The 19,038-nt window shown below is 59.9% G+C and overlaps 1 protein-coding gene and 1 long non-coding RNA gene across 7 annotated transcripts in view; both read right to left on the bottom strand.

Annotated features, from left to right (window-relative positions):
- Positions 1-2,991, bottom strand: part of TSPOAP1 (TSPO associated protein 1) — a 70,584-nt gene extending 67,593 nt beyond the window's left edge. For 2 of the 6 annotated variants that reach the window (XM_056324632.1, XM_056324623.1), the window contains exon 1: positions 2,346-2,985. In XM_056324632.1, coding sequence (XP_056180607.1) covers positions 2,346-2,627 — 282 coding nt within the window. In that variant the 5' untranslated portion in view covers positions 2,628-2,985. Of the gene's footprint in view, positions 1-2,345 lie in introns of all 6 variants that reach the window. The other 4 variants (XM_056324651.1, XM_056324642.1, XR_008819436.1 and 1 more) reach the window with 3 other exon arrangements.
- Positions 2,992-8,246: 5,255 nt separating this feature from the next.
- LOC130142544 (uncharacterized) lies at positions 8,247-13,629 on the bottom strand. The gene is made up of 3 exons (XR_008819439.1): positions 13,478-13,629; positions 12,735-12,975; positions 8,247-11,815 (listed from the first exon to the last, which is right to left on the bottom strand). It is a non-coding gene; the product is annotated as an uncharacterized LOC130142544 (long non-coding RNA).
- Positions 13,630-19,038: the final 5,409 nt, after the last annotated feature.

The following is a 19,038-nucleotide window of genomic DNA, read 5'->3' on the forward strand; positions in this document are numbered from 1 at the left end:
GTGTGCCCCCCCAACCCACCTCTCCAACTCCAGAGTTCCCTTGCCAGCTCCCAAATGGGAGAAGAGCAGCAGCTCTCCAGCCTTTCTTGCTCAGGTCCCTCCTGAGTGCAGAGCTGAGATTAACTTGACCTACAGACAGCCTTAACATCTGCCCATAGACTGTCCCTGAGGGAATAGCAGAGCAACAGCAGTGGAGGCTGGGACACACGGCAAGAGCTTCATCATAAAATCAACATCTTTAATCAACTTTGTCAGTGATGAGCCCTCAGGAGGCTCTTCCCTGCACTAGGAGATTACTCCCTGGAGGCATCTGTCCTGTTTGCATAACGGAGCTCTGACATCCCAAGGACGAGCCTCCTAAAGGAAGCCCCGTTCTGGCAGCAGGACACATGGCGTCCATAGCGCTTGTCCAGCATGGCCAGGCAGAGCCATGCTTTTGGAGGGGAGCTATGTAAGCATTCTCTTATGCCCAGCTGTAGCACAGCACCTTGCTCCATAGGAAGTCGGTGTAAGGATGTAGCTTCCACAGCCCAGCAGCACCGGCATTTGCTCTGCCGGGGACAGCAGCGCTGAGCTCCCTCCTGGGTCTGAACTGGAAGCCTTGCACATCACTAAAGCCACTTGACTTCAGGAGGAAACGCTGGATTTTTTTTTTTCTAGGAAAAGACAAGTTGACCTTTCTGCAGATCAACATCAATGTTAAGGATGGTACTGCCATGGCACCACCAGTACCACCACAGTAACATCATGCTAGTACTGTGGCACTACCACAATGCAGCAGAGCACCACCAGGTACCACAGTACCATTGCTCTGATACCATCATGGCACCATCAGTACCATCAAGTACCACCATAGCACTGCCCTGGTACACTGGTACTATGATGATACTACCATGGTGCTGCACAACCCCTTGGGAGTGGGAAGGGAAATAATAGTCACCCACCAAGCCAGAAGCCTCCAGGATCATGCAGAAACACTCAAAGCAGCCCAAGAACCAAGACAAACTGGATGGCAGGTGCTCAGCAGTCACCACCACAGAAACCAAGAGGGGTCCTCAACCCCTCCACCACCTTGTGCACAGCTGGTGCATGGGGGACCCACTGCAGGGATCAGCTAGAGCTGGGTGCACGGCCCCAACGCCACAGGATGCTCTTTGGCTGCTGGAGCACCCACAGACACCCCTTTGAACCAGCCACCCCAGTGACTCCCAGCCCCCCCACTTGGGCTCCCCCACCAGGACACTGTGCCTACCTCCTCCCATGCCATCTGGCTCTCCCAAAGAGAGAGAAGACAGTAAGTTTGGCACAATGGATTCGACTCTTGCGATGGATAGAAAAGAGGTAGGAGCAGAAATCCTTCCCATTCTGCTGCCCCATTTTTGGCTGGGGTGCTTCTGGAACAGTCAGGGGCTGCGGTTAGAGGCAGACCAAGGACAGCATGGTTCAATGTGGCCTTTCAAGCCTCACGATAAACAGCCCTTCAAAAGAGACCCACAAGAAACTGTGCTTGAGTGAAACCTCTTCTCTCTTGATGGGTGTCCAGCAGCACCATTTCTCCTGTGGCCAGTCCAGCCTGGTCTCCAGCCAGGCTCAGCAGCGCAGCACGGGCTTGGCTTAAAAACCTGCTAAACCCCAATCAGCTCCGCTCAGCTCTTCTCCCCTGTGCTCAAGAACAGGCCAAGAGCTGATTTCTCCCCTGTTTAAAAAGCACTGCAGAGCTACCCCAGACACCAGGGTATCCCAGGAAGGTGGCTGATTTTACTCATGGGAAAAGAGGGCAAGCTGTCCTAAGCAGGACAAGCTGATGAACTTCTGTGACCTGGATCAGGAAACGAGACTCTGATGGAGCTTTTGGGGTTGTTTTTAGAGAGATGCTGCAAGGGGCCAAGCATTGCATTGCCTCCAGGTGCCCCGGTGCTGCCTGCAGGGACGGGCTCCCCAGCAGTGCCGGTGCCCCAGGCCCTCCTGGGCTACGCTGGGCCGAGAGGGGATGCTCTGGAAGGGGGTGGCAGTGAATCACGTCCCTACCGCTACCTGCAGAGCCATTGATGCTGCCGGAGCGAGGAGACGCCGCAGGAACGGCTCAGCCCTCGCTAGTGCAGGGGCTGCGGCTGCACCAGGTGGGCTCTGCCCAGCGCGGGCCCCGGCGGGCCCCCCCCGCGGCCGGGCAGCAGCGGCGGCTCCGGCAGCCCCCGGCCCCACGGGGACGGTCCTGCGTGTGGCTCGGCCCCGGCCGAGTGCGGCTGCCCCCCATACCCCTCGGAGCGCTGCCCCGGCGCCGCTCCCCCCACAAGGCCCCCGGCCGCCCCCCGCCCGCAGCAAGCGCCCCTTCGGCAGCGCCTTACCTGGGGGGGCCCGTCCGCCCGCTCGCCTCCGCGCCCGTCCATCGCTCGCAGCGGCCTAATGAGCTCGGGTGCGGAGCGAACGCGCTGGGGGTCCGGCGGGAGTCTGTGGAGCGGCCCCGGGGCCGCCTCCCGAGGCTGGGCTGCTCCGGCCTCCCCCGGCCCCGGGCCCAGCTGGCAGCTCGCCCTGTCACCGTCGCCCCCCGGGACGTTACGCGTGCCCAGGTCCGGCCAGGCGGAGGCCGCGGGGTCCGCGCTGGGCAAGCCCCGCTCCGGCTCCTGCATGGCTGGGACGGGGCTCTGGGCTCACTCGGTAACAGCGAAGGCTCCCGGGGGCCGGCACGGAAAACCCGAAGGCATCAGAGCCGCGGCGGCGGGAGCAGCCCGGGCCGCGCTCCCCCCCGGCGGGGACGGAGGCGGCGGCGGCAGCAGCAGCATCCCTGCGCCGGGGGAGGCTCCATCCCCGCCTGGATCCGCCGGCTCGGCGGGCGGCCGCCGCCCCCCCTACGCGCCGTACAAAGGCTGCCGTCCGCTGCCCGCCGCCCTTAGCCCCCTGCCGCCCCCGGCCCCATGCCCGCCGCCCGCCCGGACCGGGATGACGTAGCGGAGGGGCCGGGGGAGCCGCCAGCCCCTCACCGCGGCTCCAGGCAGCCCCCGGCGCAGACGCTGCCGAGTCATCAATAATAAGCCGGGCCGCGCACCCGGGGGGCCGCGCCGCGCCCCGGGCCGCCAATAGCGGCGGCTGCGCCGGTTTCCATGGCAACGCTGCGGAACCGGGTTTGCTGCTTATTGATGAGGCAGCGGGGGTGTGCGGCAGCGGGGGGGCTGGCGGGCTGCCCCCCAGCCCCCTGCCCCGCATCACCGCCCCGCACTCCGGGGCCGGGGTCCCTCAGAGCCCCGCACCCCCGCCGGGATGGAGGTTTGGGGGCAGCACCGGCAAGCCCGCTCCCGGGCGGGGCAGCGGGTGTTTGCCCTCCCCCCCACCCCCGATGGTGGGGCACAAGCAGGGGCGCTGAGCTCTGCCCAGGGATGCTCCCACAGCGTCCCTCCGCACCGCCAGGGCGTGCTGGGAACAGCCCGCTGCCCTGCCTGCAGCCTGCCCGGGGTAGGGGCTGCGGGGCGAGAGGCGGGGGAGGGTGGGAGCAGCGAGGGCTGGGGGGCGTGATATGATGCAGGGAGACCGGAGTTCGCAGCGTTAAGGCTGTAGCAGAGCGGGGCACTGCCATCTCTGAGCGCACACACAAAGCGGGCAGACTCGTGCTCCCTCTGCCTACTACCCGTCTCGCGGTGTCTTTGATGAAGATCATCTCATTCATCAGGCTGCGCGGCTTTAGGGATGCTCAGGGGAAAGCCACCTAATCACCCTGAGGGACATCTGCCTGTCCTTGCTCCCCAGCCCTGTTCAAAGCTCGCCCGGTGCAGCGCAAGGGTTAATGATCCCAGAACCAGCAGGGGTGGCACAGACCCTGTACCACTGATGAACAGCTGGGGACGGGTCCTGCCTCCCCACCTCCTCTGTGTGGCAACAACTCCCGGTCCCCTGCGGGGTGGGGACAGCAGCTGGCATTCCACAGCGTCGCTGCCTTTGTGGTCCTGGCTCCTGCACCTGCTCCGCGCCTCTGCCCTGTGCAGGATGTCTTTGGTGCCCCTTTCAGACACCACTTTGTGAGCACCTCCTTTGAAAGCCCCATCAGCACATCCAGATGTGTACTGCGCAGATGTGTCAGCTCTTGAAATGAATGCCGTTGGCTATGTGTCATCTCTGCCTGAGCAGAGACAGCACAGGCAAATTGCCACTAAGACAGTTATTTCTCACTGCTGACTGCAAAGGGTGTAGATGACCCACTTAGATGAAGTCCTGCGCTGTGGGGAGCTACCACCAGGTCCGACAGTCTCACATCTCCCAGCATGCAGGAGCCTGCCATTCCACCCCAGTCCCAGATCTCTGAGCCATCTGATTTTAAGGAGCTTTGTGTGTGTGCGGTAAGGGGAAGCCCCAAGCTGGGGATGAGGAGCAAACGCAGCCAACAGAGCAGAGGCAAGATTCCAGACAATTGATCCCACCTGTCTGCACTTTCTGGTACTTGTGTGCCTTCAAAACAGCAGCTTAAGTGACCTCCTCCAGGAACAGCTCAGGATGAGTCCCACCATCTCCCGCTGCTGGGATCCCCCCTGTTCCCTGCCCATGACCATTTCCCCCTGGGGAGACACCAGGCAGGATCTCCAGGTGCTGCACAAGCATGAAACAAGGCCCAGGCACCACACAGTTCGCTGACAAGACAGAACAAGCTCGTTTAATTAGCTGGCGGCAAGAGCCAGCAGTGGGAAAGGAAAAGCACCACTGATAAGATCGCGTGGTTGCGAGCAGCACGCACGCCGCTCACAGCACAGCCTCCTTGGAAACCCTGCTCCAACACATCTTGCTTTGCACTTCCACTGCCACGTGCTGCTTAGGGTCTCCGCTTATCTTGTCTGGGACGTGCTGCCTCCACCCTCGCCAGACAGCTTTCTGCTTCTCCTGCTCACCAGTGCCAGACCTGTGCAGCTCCATGGCACTCCCAGGACCTGCTACCATGGAGAAAGAGGGGCCAGGGACAGTCTCCTGGGCCAGCTCAAGTTCAGCGCTGGATCTCCCACACTGAAGGCCCTGGATGGGGTGTCTGCACACACTTGTCACCAGCCCTGGGGAGGTGATGTTCCCCAGGGCCCTGCACTTGGGAAGCTGGAGATGATCTTTCATGCCTTGGCCAGCCTACAGCTATTCAGCCAGCTGGATAAGTCATGGCTACAGACCACCCTTAGGAGATAAAAGAAATTAATCTGGCCTATTAAGCAAAGATTCAGTAGCTCAGGAGCTCCCTGAGCTGCAAGTCAATGAAGTCTTCATGAGAGCTATGGGGATGGGGTGCTAACAGGCACCCTGGTCCTCAAGTCTCCCAGGGATCTGCTGCAGGGCTGCAGCTCCTGTAGAGGAAAAGGGCCAAAGCACTTCCTAGAAAGACCCTTGAAGCTCTCCCAGAACAGGGGAAACCACAGGATCAGGGAAAAAAAAAATGTTGATATAGAGCAACCAATGAAAAATGAGTGATACTGGAGAGCTCAAGATCAGCAGCTCAATTCTGGGGAGATGAAAAAGGATCCCAGCAGAGCCTTCCAGCAGCACCCATTGCTCTCCAAAAGCCTCCAAGGAGCCAGGCCTGCACCCAGCAGGGCAGGAACAGGGGTACAGTACATGGTCCCCATGGCCTCTTGCCTTCTTCTGTAGGGGAGCACCAAAGATTGGGCTGTTCCACAGTGGACAACAACTGAGAAGCCAAGTGTGACCCCAGCACTCATAGGCCCCTCAAAATACAGGGAGCCATCCCACAGTTTTTGAGCAGGACACTGATGACAGGATCCCTTGGCAACCAGACAAGATAAGATGAACCAGGACCAGGGAGCCCAGCCAGGAGCAAGAAGAGGCAAAGCCAGGGCTACAGACAAGGCTACGGCATAGGTGTGGGGTCCATTCAGGGTGCAGGGCCAGAGACAAGCTACCTGCAACATGGACCTGGAGTCTGCCCAGGAGATGTGGCTGGAGATAAAACTTTGAACAATTTAGAGCCAGGGGCCATCTAGGTGCCAAGAACAGAGAGAAGCTTACCTCCATCAAAACTTGAAGTAGGACTGAAGTCCCAGGGCTGAGTTAAATAATGCTGCTGGCCCAGGGGCCGTGGGTTGGAGGGGATTGGGGGTGCAGGTGAGGCTGTTCAGGGCAATTAAGACCAATTAGCACCTGTGGGGTGCTGTTGGGCTCTGGAGATGGCATTTGGCAGGGGCTGGGGGGTTTATAGGAGCTCTGCTGCAGTTTCAGCTGGGGAAGGAAGCATGAGTGCTTGGGGTTATGCCAGTCCTGGGGGACCTGCACATGGGTGCAGGGACAGTGACATGTGTCAGCACTCACAGGCACCTCCAGATTGAGGTGATTGATGGGTACCAGTCCATTTCCACCTTCTTTCCAGCAGATCCCTGGGGATGGCCCCAGTAAGACAGTCCCTACTGCTCAGCACTGGTGGCTGCAGGAACGTGCAGTGACATGAGCGGGCGCCTGCTTTGCCAGTGGAATCCTTCAGCTCCCACCATGGACCTGCCCCGTGGCCAGGGGGTTGCACAGCTCCAGGGGGGGGATGCAAGTGGCCATGTTGCTCACATTCACCCTTCCCCTGATCCTGCCACTCCCAGCAGCACATGGCCGCTGGTGAGACCGTGCTATGGAGCAGCGCAGGGGCTGCACCCTGGTTAAAAATAACCTAGCAGAAAAGGGGATGTGATGGGCTGGCCCTGCTGGGGGGTCACAGTGCAGCCCCAGACATGCTGGCCTGGCACAGCGTGGTGTCTAAATGCCATTACATGCACCAAAGCTGGTGCGGGAGAGAGTGGCTCTTACTCCAGACACCAGCAGAACCTGGGTGGGTGGCTGTTAGCACCTAAAGCTCGTTTCCAGAGCTGCCACACACATCGGTAGGACAGGCACCCACAGGAGGGGTCCCAGCCACAGCCCCTGCCCTGCTCAGGGCATTTCTGGGTCTGCAGAGCAGCAGGGATGGGGACCATGCAGCCTGCCCACCTCTGGCACCAAACCAGGGTAGGTAAAGGAGCCGAAGTCCTTCGGAGACCAGAAACTCACCCCAGCAGGGAGAGGGTATGTTTCCTTGTGGGAACCTGCCCAAATGCATTCAGTATGGAGGGAGGGCACTAACAAATGGGGTTGGTTTTTTTCAAAAAAGAAAAAAAGTAGCAGTTTCTGGTTTGCTGCTCTCAGCAAGAGACAAGTTTCCAAACATCTCTCCCAGCAGTGAATGCTGAGTGGCTGTAATATTTCTAACCACAATAGTCTTCTATCAAAAACATACAGTATTTATCCTTCCTAATACTTGAATATTCATTATTAGGAGATGAACTTTCAGAACTTTTGCATGTTAAAAACTTGGGCTTGCTTTTCCTTTCCAGCATGCAGCAAAACGAAAACTGCTCGGGGCAGTCTGCACTGACTGCTCCAGGGTTTTTTTTAGCCCTTTTTCATTTTTACTGTTTAAAAATTTACCTCCTTGTGACTATGACAACAGTTTTGATTTGATTTTTTTTTTCCTTCCGCATCCCCTTTGAACAGTCACAAAGCCAGGGAACGTGGGAAAGCTGGGACAATGAAGAGAAGCAAAACACCCCGATCCTTTCTGGACAGTCCGGGGAGGGGTCACAGTGAAAGAAAAATACCACAAACTCAATAAAACCCACAAACACTCCCGAGATCAGCACAAGAAGTTTTACAAAATGTGGAAACACTTGAGCTCAAAAAAGGAAAAAATGTGTATGTTTAACATATTTTTTCTACTATTTTTAGATGCCCTCTCCCACTTGCAGGAGATGGGGAGTCAAAGCCAAGGGTGAAGCTGCTGGAGGGGGTTCAGGACCTGATGTTTGGGGAACAGGGACCCTCCTATGGCCCCTGTATCCCTCCAGCCACCCCACCCCACCCCCACCCCCGGCCTTTCCTTGGGGGATCTAAAACCAACCCAGCTTCCAAGGACACAGGGGCCATAGGGAGGGTGTTTTCACTCCACGTGGCCTTGCGGCCACAGCTGGGGCTGCCACAGGACATGGCAGCTTTGCAGATGAGCCTTGTGGAGTGAAGGTGACAGCCCCACTTTGATGGGCTCAGATTTGCCAGCTCCTCTTGAGCCATTTCCAGCACCCCCACCCATGGTCCCACCAGGGCTCCCCCAGGGCTTTGAACATGCTCTCCAGCAGTGTGCAAGCTCACGGTGCCTCCCTCTGCAGGGCAACCCCGCTGCTGTGGCCCTGGGCACCACTGTGTCTCTTCCCTGGTTTTGCATTTCCCAGGAATAGAATAAAAAAGTCCACAAGTCAATGCCAAAATTGTTTTATTTAGCAGCCCCTCACCCTGCTGCATCTGGCAATCATTCAGCAGCACAAAGCCATCCGGGAGCCTCCATCTGCCTCCCATGCCTCTCCCCATCACACGTGGCCACAACCACCCAGCTCTTCCAAGGGCTTTGCCACATGGAAAATGAAGATGGCGGGGGAGGGGGGGGGGGGGGGAGGGGGAAACGGGAATCGGAGGCTTTGCTGCCTACCTGGCCTCCCAGCGTGGTGCTCACTCCAACCCGACAGGCCCCTCCACCGGGCATGTGGGGCATGTGGGGCACTGGGCCGTGTGGCCTCTTCCCCACGTGGCCAGTCCCCAGATGACAGAGGGACAACGGGATTAGCAGAGCATCTGCAGCCCGGGGGGATGGCAGTGCCCATGGCACGGGCAGCCCAGCACAGGCACCATCCAGTCGGCCAGGCACAGCCCAGGCGCTGCTCTCGGACTGGGTGCAACTCGTGATGGGCACGTGGGTCGTGGCGGTGCTCTCTTCTCCGTAGCCCACAGTACACTCATCCATAAAGTAGGAAACACTACACCCTGCAGTGCTGTTTAGTAGTGCTTTCTACTTTATGGGTGACTGCACTGTCTCTCAGTTGGTGTCCTGTCCGGCGTTGCTCTCCTCCAGCGATGTGTTCACGTCCACCCGCGCAGGGCCACCTCCCGCACCCTTTGTGGCCCGGCTATGGGGCCACCTTCAGTGTCAGTATGGCCAGGGAAGCAAACTGCAGGGCTGGTCTTGCCCCGGGGACAGACAGCCTCTGCCAGCATCACCTCCCACCTCGAGGAGCCATGCTGGGCATGGGGAACACCCTCATCCCCACAGGGGAGATCCTGCCTTGCGCTCCCTTGTTTCCCTCAAACCCCCATCCTGGGCACGGGACATCCTCACCTTGTCCTCCCCATGGGCAAGACCCTACCTCATGCCCCAGCATCACACCGTGAGCTCTGTCCTGGGCACAAGGGACATCCTCACTTCGCCCCCAAAGTGGGGAAGCCACCTAATACCCCATCCTGGTCAAAGAGGACAGCTTTGACTTGTTCCCAAAGGGAGGACCCCACCTCAGACCCCATCCTGGTCACAAAGAACGCAATTGCCTTGTCCCTGCTGGTGGGGACCCCACCTCAAACCCCACCATGCCCTCTCAGACCTCATCCAGGGCACAGAGGGCGTGTTTGCTTTGCCACCATGAGGAGACCTCCACCTCATACCCCATCCCATTCACAGAGGACCCCTCACCCTGTCCCCACTGCCAAGGTCCCACTTTGAACTCCCTCATTGCCCTTCAAACGCCAACCCAGTCTCAGAGGACCCCCCTTGTCTGTATCCCAAGGGTGGGTTCCCACCTCAAATTCCATCATTGTCCCTCAAATCCCATCTGCATCACAGAGGCCCCCTTGCCACCTAAACGGCACCCTGATCACAGAGGACTATGCCTTATCCCCCCATCCCCACGATGGGGAGCCCACAGCGACCTCCATCTTTGCATTGCCTTGTCCCCATGGTGGAGACCTCACCTAAATGCCACTCTGGTCACAGAGGACTCTTTTGCCTTGTCCTCATGGTGGGCGTTTATGGCAAACCCCACCCCCGTCACCCTTGAAAAGTCCCAATAGGGGACCCCACCTCATGCCCCTCTACCAAAGACCCTCTTGGTCCCATCCCCCTGCCCCTGAGGCCACGGGAGATCCATGGCCTGGGGCTCCCCATAGGACCTCACCTCACCCCATCTGCTAGCCCCATGGAGATCCCTCCGATGTCCCCATTGCCTTTCAGGCCATGTGGTGGGGGTCACCCAGAGGTCCCTGTGTCCAAGGCCCCGCAGATCCCAATCCCTACAGCCTCACCTCGCCTGCTCCACCAGCCTCTGCGTCTACCCGATCCCGTCCCCACTGCCACCAAAAACCCCCTGGGTGGCACTTCTGCTTCGGGCACCGCCCGCCCCCACCCGTCCGCCAGCACGGTGCCTCCTCCCTCCGCGCTGCCCCACTGCACCCCGATCCCTGGCATGGGGAGCACCCCCTTACCTGCCATCGGCCCTCAGCACCCACTGCCCCCCTCGCAGCGGGATCGGGGCCACGGCTGCCAGCACCCCAAAAGACCCCACGCTGCTCCTCGAGTGCCACGTGGGCGCCTCAGATGGGTCCCCCCATTACCGGGTCGGGGCATGGATGGCCCATGCCACGTGCTGATGGCCCACGGCGGGTGCTGGTGACCCACATCGGGTGCCAGTGGTGCATGCCAGGTGCTGATGGCCCTCGCCGAGTGCCGGTGGTGCACGCCAGGTGCCGGTGTGGCAGGGTGCCGTCTGGGGTCTGGGCTGATGGTGGTGGCCGGGGAGCAATGGGCCCCCGTGGAAAGCAGGGCTGCTTTTAACCCCATCCTGCCCACGTGGCCCCGACCACAGGAAGAGCCGTAGCTGCCGAGGAGATAACGGTGCACGGTCCCACCCAGCGCCACCCCGCAGCCCAACCGCAGCCGGCCCAGCCGTGGGGCGAGGGGCGGCCGCCGCGGAGCGCCGGAAGCACCGGGGGCCGTTGCAGAGCAGCCAGTTACGCTCCCCTGAGTTTTGCTGCTGCGAGTGACAAACATGTTTGTGCAAAAAAAAGAAGAAAAAACCCCATAGGCTGTTTGCACAGGGTGACAGTCACCGAATCCAACTCCCCATGGCTGTGTGGGGGCCGGGGAGGCTGCATGGCTCCACCACGTCCCCTTGCGCCATCCTGGGGGTGGGACCCACACAGGACCGAGGTGATGCTGACCATGGAGAGAGCTTATGGAGGAGCCGGCAGCCCGTGGTAGGGGTCTGCAGGATTTAGCGTGCTGCCCAGTGGTGGTAGGGGTGAAACAGGTGGGGACATGGGTGCCAGCGGGCTGCGAGCCCTAACCTGCTCTTTAGGAAACGTGTTGCCCAAGAGACCTCCTGGAGCCTCTCACCCACTCAGTGCTCTGCAACACCAGACTTCCCCCGGTCCCAGGCAGCTCTAACGGCTGATGGGGACATGAGGCCCCCGGGGAGAAAACCAGAAGCCGGGTTTGCAGAGTTTGCATGCCAGGGTCGCAATGGCTGTCACTGCCCGATGGCACCGAGGCTGGAGTAGCTGTGGGACGTGGAGCAGGGTGAGTTCACACGGCCAGCACCACGCTGCATGCCAGCAGCACACCCTGCCCCAGTGTTGGGTGAAGGTGTCCATTAAACTACATTAAAAACTAAAAGTTAAATCCCCAAAATTGACTGTAAATTGGACCTCATCTGTCCATACAATGGTTTTCATGCAGCTCTGCAAAAGGCTCTTTTTTAGGCCAACACGATTGACTCTCTACATTGATAATCTGGACGGAAATGTTAAAAAAACCCTACTGGTGAGGTTTGCAGAAAGCAGGGGAAGAGTGAAGACAAAAATAACCAAGCAGCAGCATACTCAGAAGTGATTTGACTTGAGCAGCACATGCGCTGATGGCAGCAGGTTAGAAGGGGCCTTGGTGGAGAGGGAATTGATTGGGAAACTCTTTCCGAACTGAGGTTGAACTGCTCGCAGAGTTTCACTGGGAAAGAAAAAAAGAAATGGTTGGAGCGAACCTGTCCACTTCCCCATCCAGTCCTGTTCCCATGCCCGCGACCCCCAGAGGGCTGCCCTGTCTCCCACTCTTCACTGGCCCTGTGCCCATCTCCATCCCTCATGGTCATGGAGCTGGGGACAGCGTGCTCCCCATGCTGAGGAGAATTTCAACAAGGAAGTCCAAACAGCCATTGGTGATGTCTCCACAGGGTCCATTTGGCAGCTGACACAGCTCCAACCCCGGGGAGCATCCCTCTGCCTCGCCACAGAGGTATGTGGCGAGCAGCTCCTCGCTGGTGGCAGGGGCCACCACGTGCATGGCTGGTCCCACATGCAGCTGGGCTAAGTGCCTCCTGAGCTCCCCTAGTTAGCCCTCCTGGGACACCTGAAATGTGTGAACATCATTTTGGGGCTGTGAGCAGGTTGTTCCCAATCCAAAGAACCACCCCCCTCCCGAGACAGCACTCAGTGCTGTCAGCCACCTTGGTGCCATGGGATGGTCCCCAGTGGTGATGGGTGCCATCATGCAGGGGACAAAGTTGTGCAGGGCCAAGGAGCCTTTTTGGGGGCAGCCAGAGGGAGCTTTGGTGCCAGAAGTGCCCCTGAGGGACTTTCCCCTCCGCTCCGAGGTCAAGGCCATGTTCCCTGCAGTGTGCCTTGCTCTGAGGACAAGTGGGTCCTGGCCAAACGCAGAGGGCGGGGAGGCAGGGGGTGAAGGTGGGAAGCCAGACCCTCGTGAGAAAAGCTCCGTTAAAGGCCAACTGTGTTGCGAAGTGAGATGAAGATGTTGCCTAAAGGAGGCAGCTGGGAGAGACTGTGCTGGAGGGCAAGATGTTGGGGGAGGGCGAAGCACGTGGCTGGTGTCAGGGGACACTTTGGGGAGTGCGGCAGGGAAGGAGACGTACCCTTGAACCCGGGGCTTGCTGGCAGAGCGCTGCCTGCCACCTGCCTGCGCTGCTGTCTGCACCCAGCCGGGTGCCGGTGTGCCGCAGAGCCGTGCGGGAGGGCCATGGGTGCCTTCCTGGCAGGGAAGTGGGGGGAGGTGATGCTTCCTCTTTCCCCGGCTGAGCACAGACAGGGGGATATAACATTTTGCGTGTCCTGAGCTGGTTTCCTTTCGCCAGTAGTAGCCACCCGCTGCCTGTGCTGCCTTGCAGAAAGGAGGAAATCAGCAGATCTGGTTCCTCAGGCTCCAACTGATGATGAACTTACCACATCCCCTGGCCATTGGTTAATTTTACTGACCAGTGAACAAGGCTGCGGGAACTTCTACCCCAACCCTTGGCCCCACATTGCTGGTGCTGCTCTGCTCTGCACACCCAGCTAAAACAGCTCCTGAAGGGCTGAGAGCACAGCAGCTTTCTGGGGCTGGGGGAGACTGAAACAGTGGCATTTCCTCCCCTGGGGACCTTGTGAAAACATCTGGTCCCCAATGCTCCCGAGGCCCCCCTCTGCACCCTGCCCACCTGTTTGCCACCACCCAGGGACTTGCCGATGGACCCCCAGGGTGCCATTGCTCCCTGGGGTGCAGCACCCTGACCTGCCACGGCTCCCTAACCCAAACCATCTCCCACCCTGGCACTGCTCCACTGGCTCTGCCCTCCCCTCAGGGCACCCAGGCTCCGAAACCTGCAGCATCCCCGCGCACCTGGGGCTGCCAGCCCTCTTTTTGCTCCACATTGCCTCGCGGGACATGGGCTGTTGCTTTTCCAGTAACTCTCCCGGTATCGGCAAGCACAGGGCAGTGGGAGCCAGGGGCTTGGGGGACAGCAGCGCAGGGACACAAGCAGGGGGAAGGGCCCTTGTCGGGCCACGCAGCCCAGGCGCTGCGACAGCGCCGATAGCGCTTATCGCACCACACAGCGCTTCCCCTCCTCGCTGCGGTCAGGCCGCCTGTGCTGGCCACTGCCTCGGCACGCCCACGGGCTCTCTGCTGGCCTTCGGCCGCAGGAAGGTCTCACCCAAAGCCTCCCCGAAGCCCCCCGAGGCCAGTGGGAAAGGGGGTCTGCTAGCCACTGGAGCCACAGCCAGCCAGCAGCATGTCCCAGCCATGGTTCTGCCAGACCCCAATAGGGCCACAGTGCCCTGGGTGGGTCACTGTTAACGCTGAAGCCTAATGACTGCATTCCGGACACAAGGCACCTCTGAGAACAGGGGATGGAGGCACAGGGATGGGTACAGCTGGCTCTGCTTTGCAGTGCGAGGGGTGGCCTCAAAAAACACTCCCAGGAGAGAGGGCTCCAACCTGGCAATGTTCCTGGAGAGTGGGGGAGGGCTGCTGCCGCACCAAAAAAAAAAATCAGGTTACTAAAACCAGCTCCTGAGAGCTTTTTGGGTGGGCAGAGCATTGTCTGCCACTGTCCTGCCGGGCACAAGGAAGAACTGCAGCACCTGTGGCATGGCCGAGTGCCCATCTCTGCACCCAAAGAGAGGGGCTGCCGTGCCTGCGGGGCTGGTCTTGGGCTGACCCCCGTTTCACCAGCGGGTACCAGGGTGCCGGCACCGGGTGGGACGTGCTCCCAGCCTGACCCCGCCGCCTGCACCCTGCCTGTCCCTCCGGGAAGCACCGCTGCCGGCGGCTGGGGTTGGAGCGAGGCCGTTATGAGTGAGTCAACTAGAAACTGCTGGGTGAAACAGGCGGCAAGCGGGAGGCAAATGAGGGCGCGAAGGGAAACCTCAAAAAGCCGAAGTGACGCAGCGGGGCGGGCGCAGGGGACGCGCGGGCGAGCGTGGCGCCGCACTTTGCCCATATATAGGCAAATCGTGGCCCGTCTGCACCAATAGTGGCACGGGACCGTTGACTGGCGCCAGCGGGGCACAAAGTGCGCCGTCATTTTCCATGTCACCTGCTGCAACTGGCCTCGCAGGTGGGGGAAGGGGAGGCCACGGGTCGGGGGCCCCAGTGCCCCCGGAGAGGGTCCCCACGGCACCAGGTGCTGCACAGAGGCAGCATAGATGGATGACTCCTGTTTTCCTCTTTTCCACCTTAATCCAAAGGTTGTGCGAGCTCCTGGGGTGCTCTGCACCAGGGTGCGCCTGTCTGGGATGGAGGATGCTCTGGGACAAAGGCCAGCAGTGATACAGGGAAGGAGGGATGAAAGCCGCCCTGCTGGGCTGTGGTAGGATGGGCTCAGGAGATGTGGGGCTGAGCTCTGTGGTGACGGTCCCTCCTTTCCTAGCAGGCCCTGGACCCCCCAGGACAAGGTGCAGGAAGAGCTGAGCATCTCTGAGCATCTCTGAGGTCCAGAGAGCCCAAGGCAGGGGACAGCCCCCAGGGTTTCCAGGAAGCCTCTCCCCAAACCTGTCATTGATGGCACTTTTCCAGACCAGCCAGGCCCAGCCATGCTGGGAGAGTGGTGTCAAAGCCCACAGCCTGGCCAAGGTGCCGGATCCTGTGGTCACCAGGGCATGCTGACGCCCTGCCCTGTACCGTGCACCTGGGCTGTTTGGGGACCCACTAGAGGAGGTGCGATGTCCTCACCCAGCATGTCCCAGGGCTCTGTTTGGGCACTCAATGGCTCTTCTGCAACTGCCTGCGCAGAAGGACCATTCCCTTGGGGGAAAAAGCCCCTTTCAGCCCAACGGCTGCTGTGGACAGAGCCTGGGTGATGCACATCTGGCCAGGAGGAGGAAGGACAAGTGCCACCCAGGATGCAGCAGGAGATCCAGGAGAGCTGGGGGCAGCGTAGATTCTATCAGGCTCTCAGATTCCTCCTGTGACTTCAGCTGTGGACTCGCTTTGCTATTTGCCCTAAGAAAACATGCCCTCAGCACCCCTAGTGACCTCAGCCATCAGGGTGAGACCCTGCTCTGCCCCACCAACCCTTGTCATCTCCCCTTCTCATGATGCCGAGCTGCCAGAGCAGACCAGGGAGGTGGGAGGTCCTAGCCAAGAGGAGGTTTGGGAACCTCCACAAGCTTCTTGTGTCCCTCCAACCACCTAAACCCCAAGACTGTCAGCAGACCAATGGCTTTAGCGGTGTCCACCATGAAACAGCTTAGGGCCTCTTTGCAGACAGCACTGAGCTTGCAAGGGGTGGCAATACCGTCTTCATGTGCCTTTGGCAAGCCTACTCCAGGAACCAATGGCCCACCAGCCTGTCTCTCCTTCACAAAGCACAGCTTCCTCCTTCCACTGCAGTTCTTAAGGGACAAACACCCAGAGAACCCATCGTACATCAGAGCTCCCCGTTTTCCCTGCAGATCCCCTCAGCAGGGAACATATCCCAGTTCCGTGCCCACCCCCCTCCGTCATCAGTGCACCAGAAACCTCTTGGGATGGCACATGTGGCAGCCGCGCCTCATTTCTGCTATCCTTTGAAAGCTTTTGTAGCTGCCTACACCTCAGAAACCTGTACCCACCCGCTCCGCAGCCTGTCCAAAGGTCAGCCGAAAGCTGCCCATGGACCCCCTCCATGGTGATGATGTGGTGAGGAGACCACATCGGACACAGTCAGGTGCCTCAGTGGCTACTGCCCATCGGCCCCGATGCAGAGGTGATGGGCAGGATGGGCCACCATTAACAGCATGCACCGTGGCTTTGCCATCCTTGCTCCGGAGCGTTTCCCCCTGGCCCCGGGCAGGCAGCACGGGTACCGAGAGGACAGCCCACATTGTCTTCCCCTGCACCTCCACCCTGCCAAGCTTTCCTTGGCCACTTTCCAAGGAAAACAGTTTTAAGTTGGGGGTTGTTTTATGGTTCCCCTCCCCCAGCACCTACCACCAAAAGTCTCTGCACCCCTGTGGTAACCAGCCCTGCTGGGTGCACAGGGACGGCTGAGAGGCCCCTGGGAAAGTCTGACTCCGTGCCCTGGAAGGCAGTGAGGCAGCATGTGAAAGCTGATTGAGGGTGAAGCAGGCCCAATGCTGCTGCAGCCGCCCCCCAGCAGCACCTCTGCCACGGCCTGCAGAGAGCAGCTACGGGAGCAGAACTAGGGGTGCTCGCCCTACCTCAGGCACAGCACCCTTGGGCGCAGCCCAGCGTGCTCTGACATCTTGCCCCGGCCTGCAGTCCAGCTTGCCCAAGCTACAAGTCAAAGGCCAATGTGAGCCGCTTTCAGCCCCGGGTGGTGGGGTGCAGCGTGGGTGGGCAGGACCTCATCCCGACCCACAGAGGGGCCCCCCCACAGGTGGGGACAGCTCAGCTGGGCATTTCCCAGCACCACCGGCAGCTGCTTCGCGTGGAAACACCGTGTGCGCTGCGGTTTTGGAAAGTCACTTTTCTCAGCCAGAGGGAGAGCCGGGGTATCGGTTCTCAAAACCCGCACGAAGAAATCCGCTGGCTCGTGCTTCCTGCCAGGGGGTGCCCCAGCCCCCCCACTGCCTGAGAGCTGCCGGGCTGCTTCGGATGCCAAACCTGCAGGATTTTCAGGCCTGGCTGAAATATTTCAGCATCATTTGGTGCAGGGGGAGGAGCTGTCTTAAACTGACTCAGATCTACAGCTCACTGCCCAGTTGACGCTTTCTCTCCTGATTGCAGCCAGGCTGCCACCACACGTTTTTCCTCCAATTTCTTCAACGTGAGAGCTCCCTGCCCTACTTTTCTCAGCAAATAAAGCTCCGCATCCATTTGCTTTCTGCTGATAAAAAGCCTTGGCAGCACCGGGGCTGGAGTCTAACTGAAATGCTCATTTCAGGTGCTTTGCAGAGGTCCAACGCTCAGCTCCGGCAGCCTGGGAGCAATGAATCACTCAGCAGCGTGGGCATGGAGATGCGGTGCGTGTGTGGGCGAGTGGGTGAGCTCGCAGGGAAGCGGCTCGCCGAGCCAGCCTGATTAGAGGCACCAGGCTCTTGAAAGGGCTATGAGCTGCTGCAGGAAGATGAGGCGCAGCTTTCTCTGAAAGGCCACCAGCGTTCAGCCCGTTTGCCTCGCAGTTCTGGCTCTATTGCACTTGCACTGCAGCCCCTGCCTGTCTTAACTCTATGTAACCTGGAGTAGTTGCATTTCCTAGCAAGAGGCGAGCTCCCTGCGGGGTTTACAAGCCCCCTCACCTTCCCTGAGAGGCACAGTAGCAACACACGCAGCTCCCTGGGTACAATTTCCTAAGCAAAGTTCCCAGCCCTGAGCAGTGACTGTTACTGCGAGTGCAGCTCCCCGGGAAGGGAGATGTGAAGCACCGTGCCTGCAGACCCACACCCAAAGCCCAGCCAAACCAGCCCACCCTGCCCAGGGTCCTGTGCAGAGCCCCCTCCTCACCTCTGCACCGTGGGGCCAGGGGACAAGGTGATCCGGGACTGGGGAAGGGGCTCTGACGTGCCTCCGGCACTGGGGCAGCTCCAGCACGGCCGTGCCCGTGCCTGAAGCCGGGGAAGGGGGAACCCAACCTGGGAAGCCAGCAGGGAGCGAAGGGCGCTGGGGAATACAGCAGAAGGTGGAGCTGAGCCTCGGGTCCCTCTCGCCCAGGTCCGTCTCCAGCAGCTTCCCCCGGCCCAGCGCAAGCTCCGCGCAGCCCTGCTGCCACCCCGCGGCGCTCGGAGGGCTGGGCACGGCCGGGGCGTCCCTCTCCGTCACCCCAACAGCCTTCCAGCCGGGCTGGAGCCAAAACCTCACTCCCCAGACCCATCTCCCTCCAAGCGGACAAAGAGCCGCCCATCTCATCCTCCCCGTCCCCCTTCATTCGGAACCTTGTGAGCTCTTGTTAACCTCTGCCCAGGTGCCACGGGCTGCAGCTTTCCTGGACTGTTCTGCAGAGGATGAAAACAGCCCGAGGGGTATCCCAGGTCACCCCGTGCCTCCCACAGCACAGCCGGTCTGAAATCGCCTTCCAGGGCCCAGAGGTTCATGCCCAAAATGTCTAAATCTGAGCATCCTGCACAGCCGGTGTCCTGGGCTGCCCAGACAGTCGCACCTCCCTCCCACAGACCTGACACGCTGGGCATTTCCAAGGCACAGCTCCTGCCTGGTCTCTGCAACCAAGCAAGCCTGGAAGATAACTATGAGGTAACTCAAGTGCTTTGGATGTTCACCAGGGATGTGTGAAAATCACAGTCAACAGCCCCCTCCACCCGAGGACATGAGCCTGCTGCTCTAACCCCCAGGCCAGCGCTGAACCACTCTCACCTCTCCCCACAAAAGGCAACCTCCAGCCAGAGGTGCCTGCTGGAGCCCAGAGCCCACCGCCAACTTGGCTTGGTCCTGGTCTGCACTGAGCAAATGCTCTTGACCTCAGCATCATGTCTGCAAGTACCCAAGAGAGATGCAGTTTAAGA

The sequence above is a fragment of the Falco biarmicus genome, chromosome 1 (assembly GCF_023638135.1).
Source record: "Falco biarmicus isolate bFalBia1 chromosome 1, bFalBia1.pri, whole genome shotgun sequence".
Taxonomy (NCBI): Eukaryota; Metazoa; Chordata; class Aves; order Falconiformes; family Falconidae; genus Falco; species Falco biarmicus.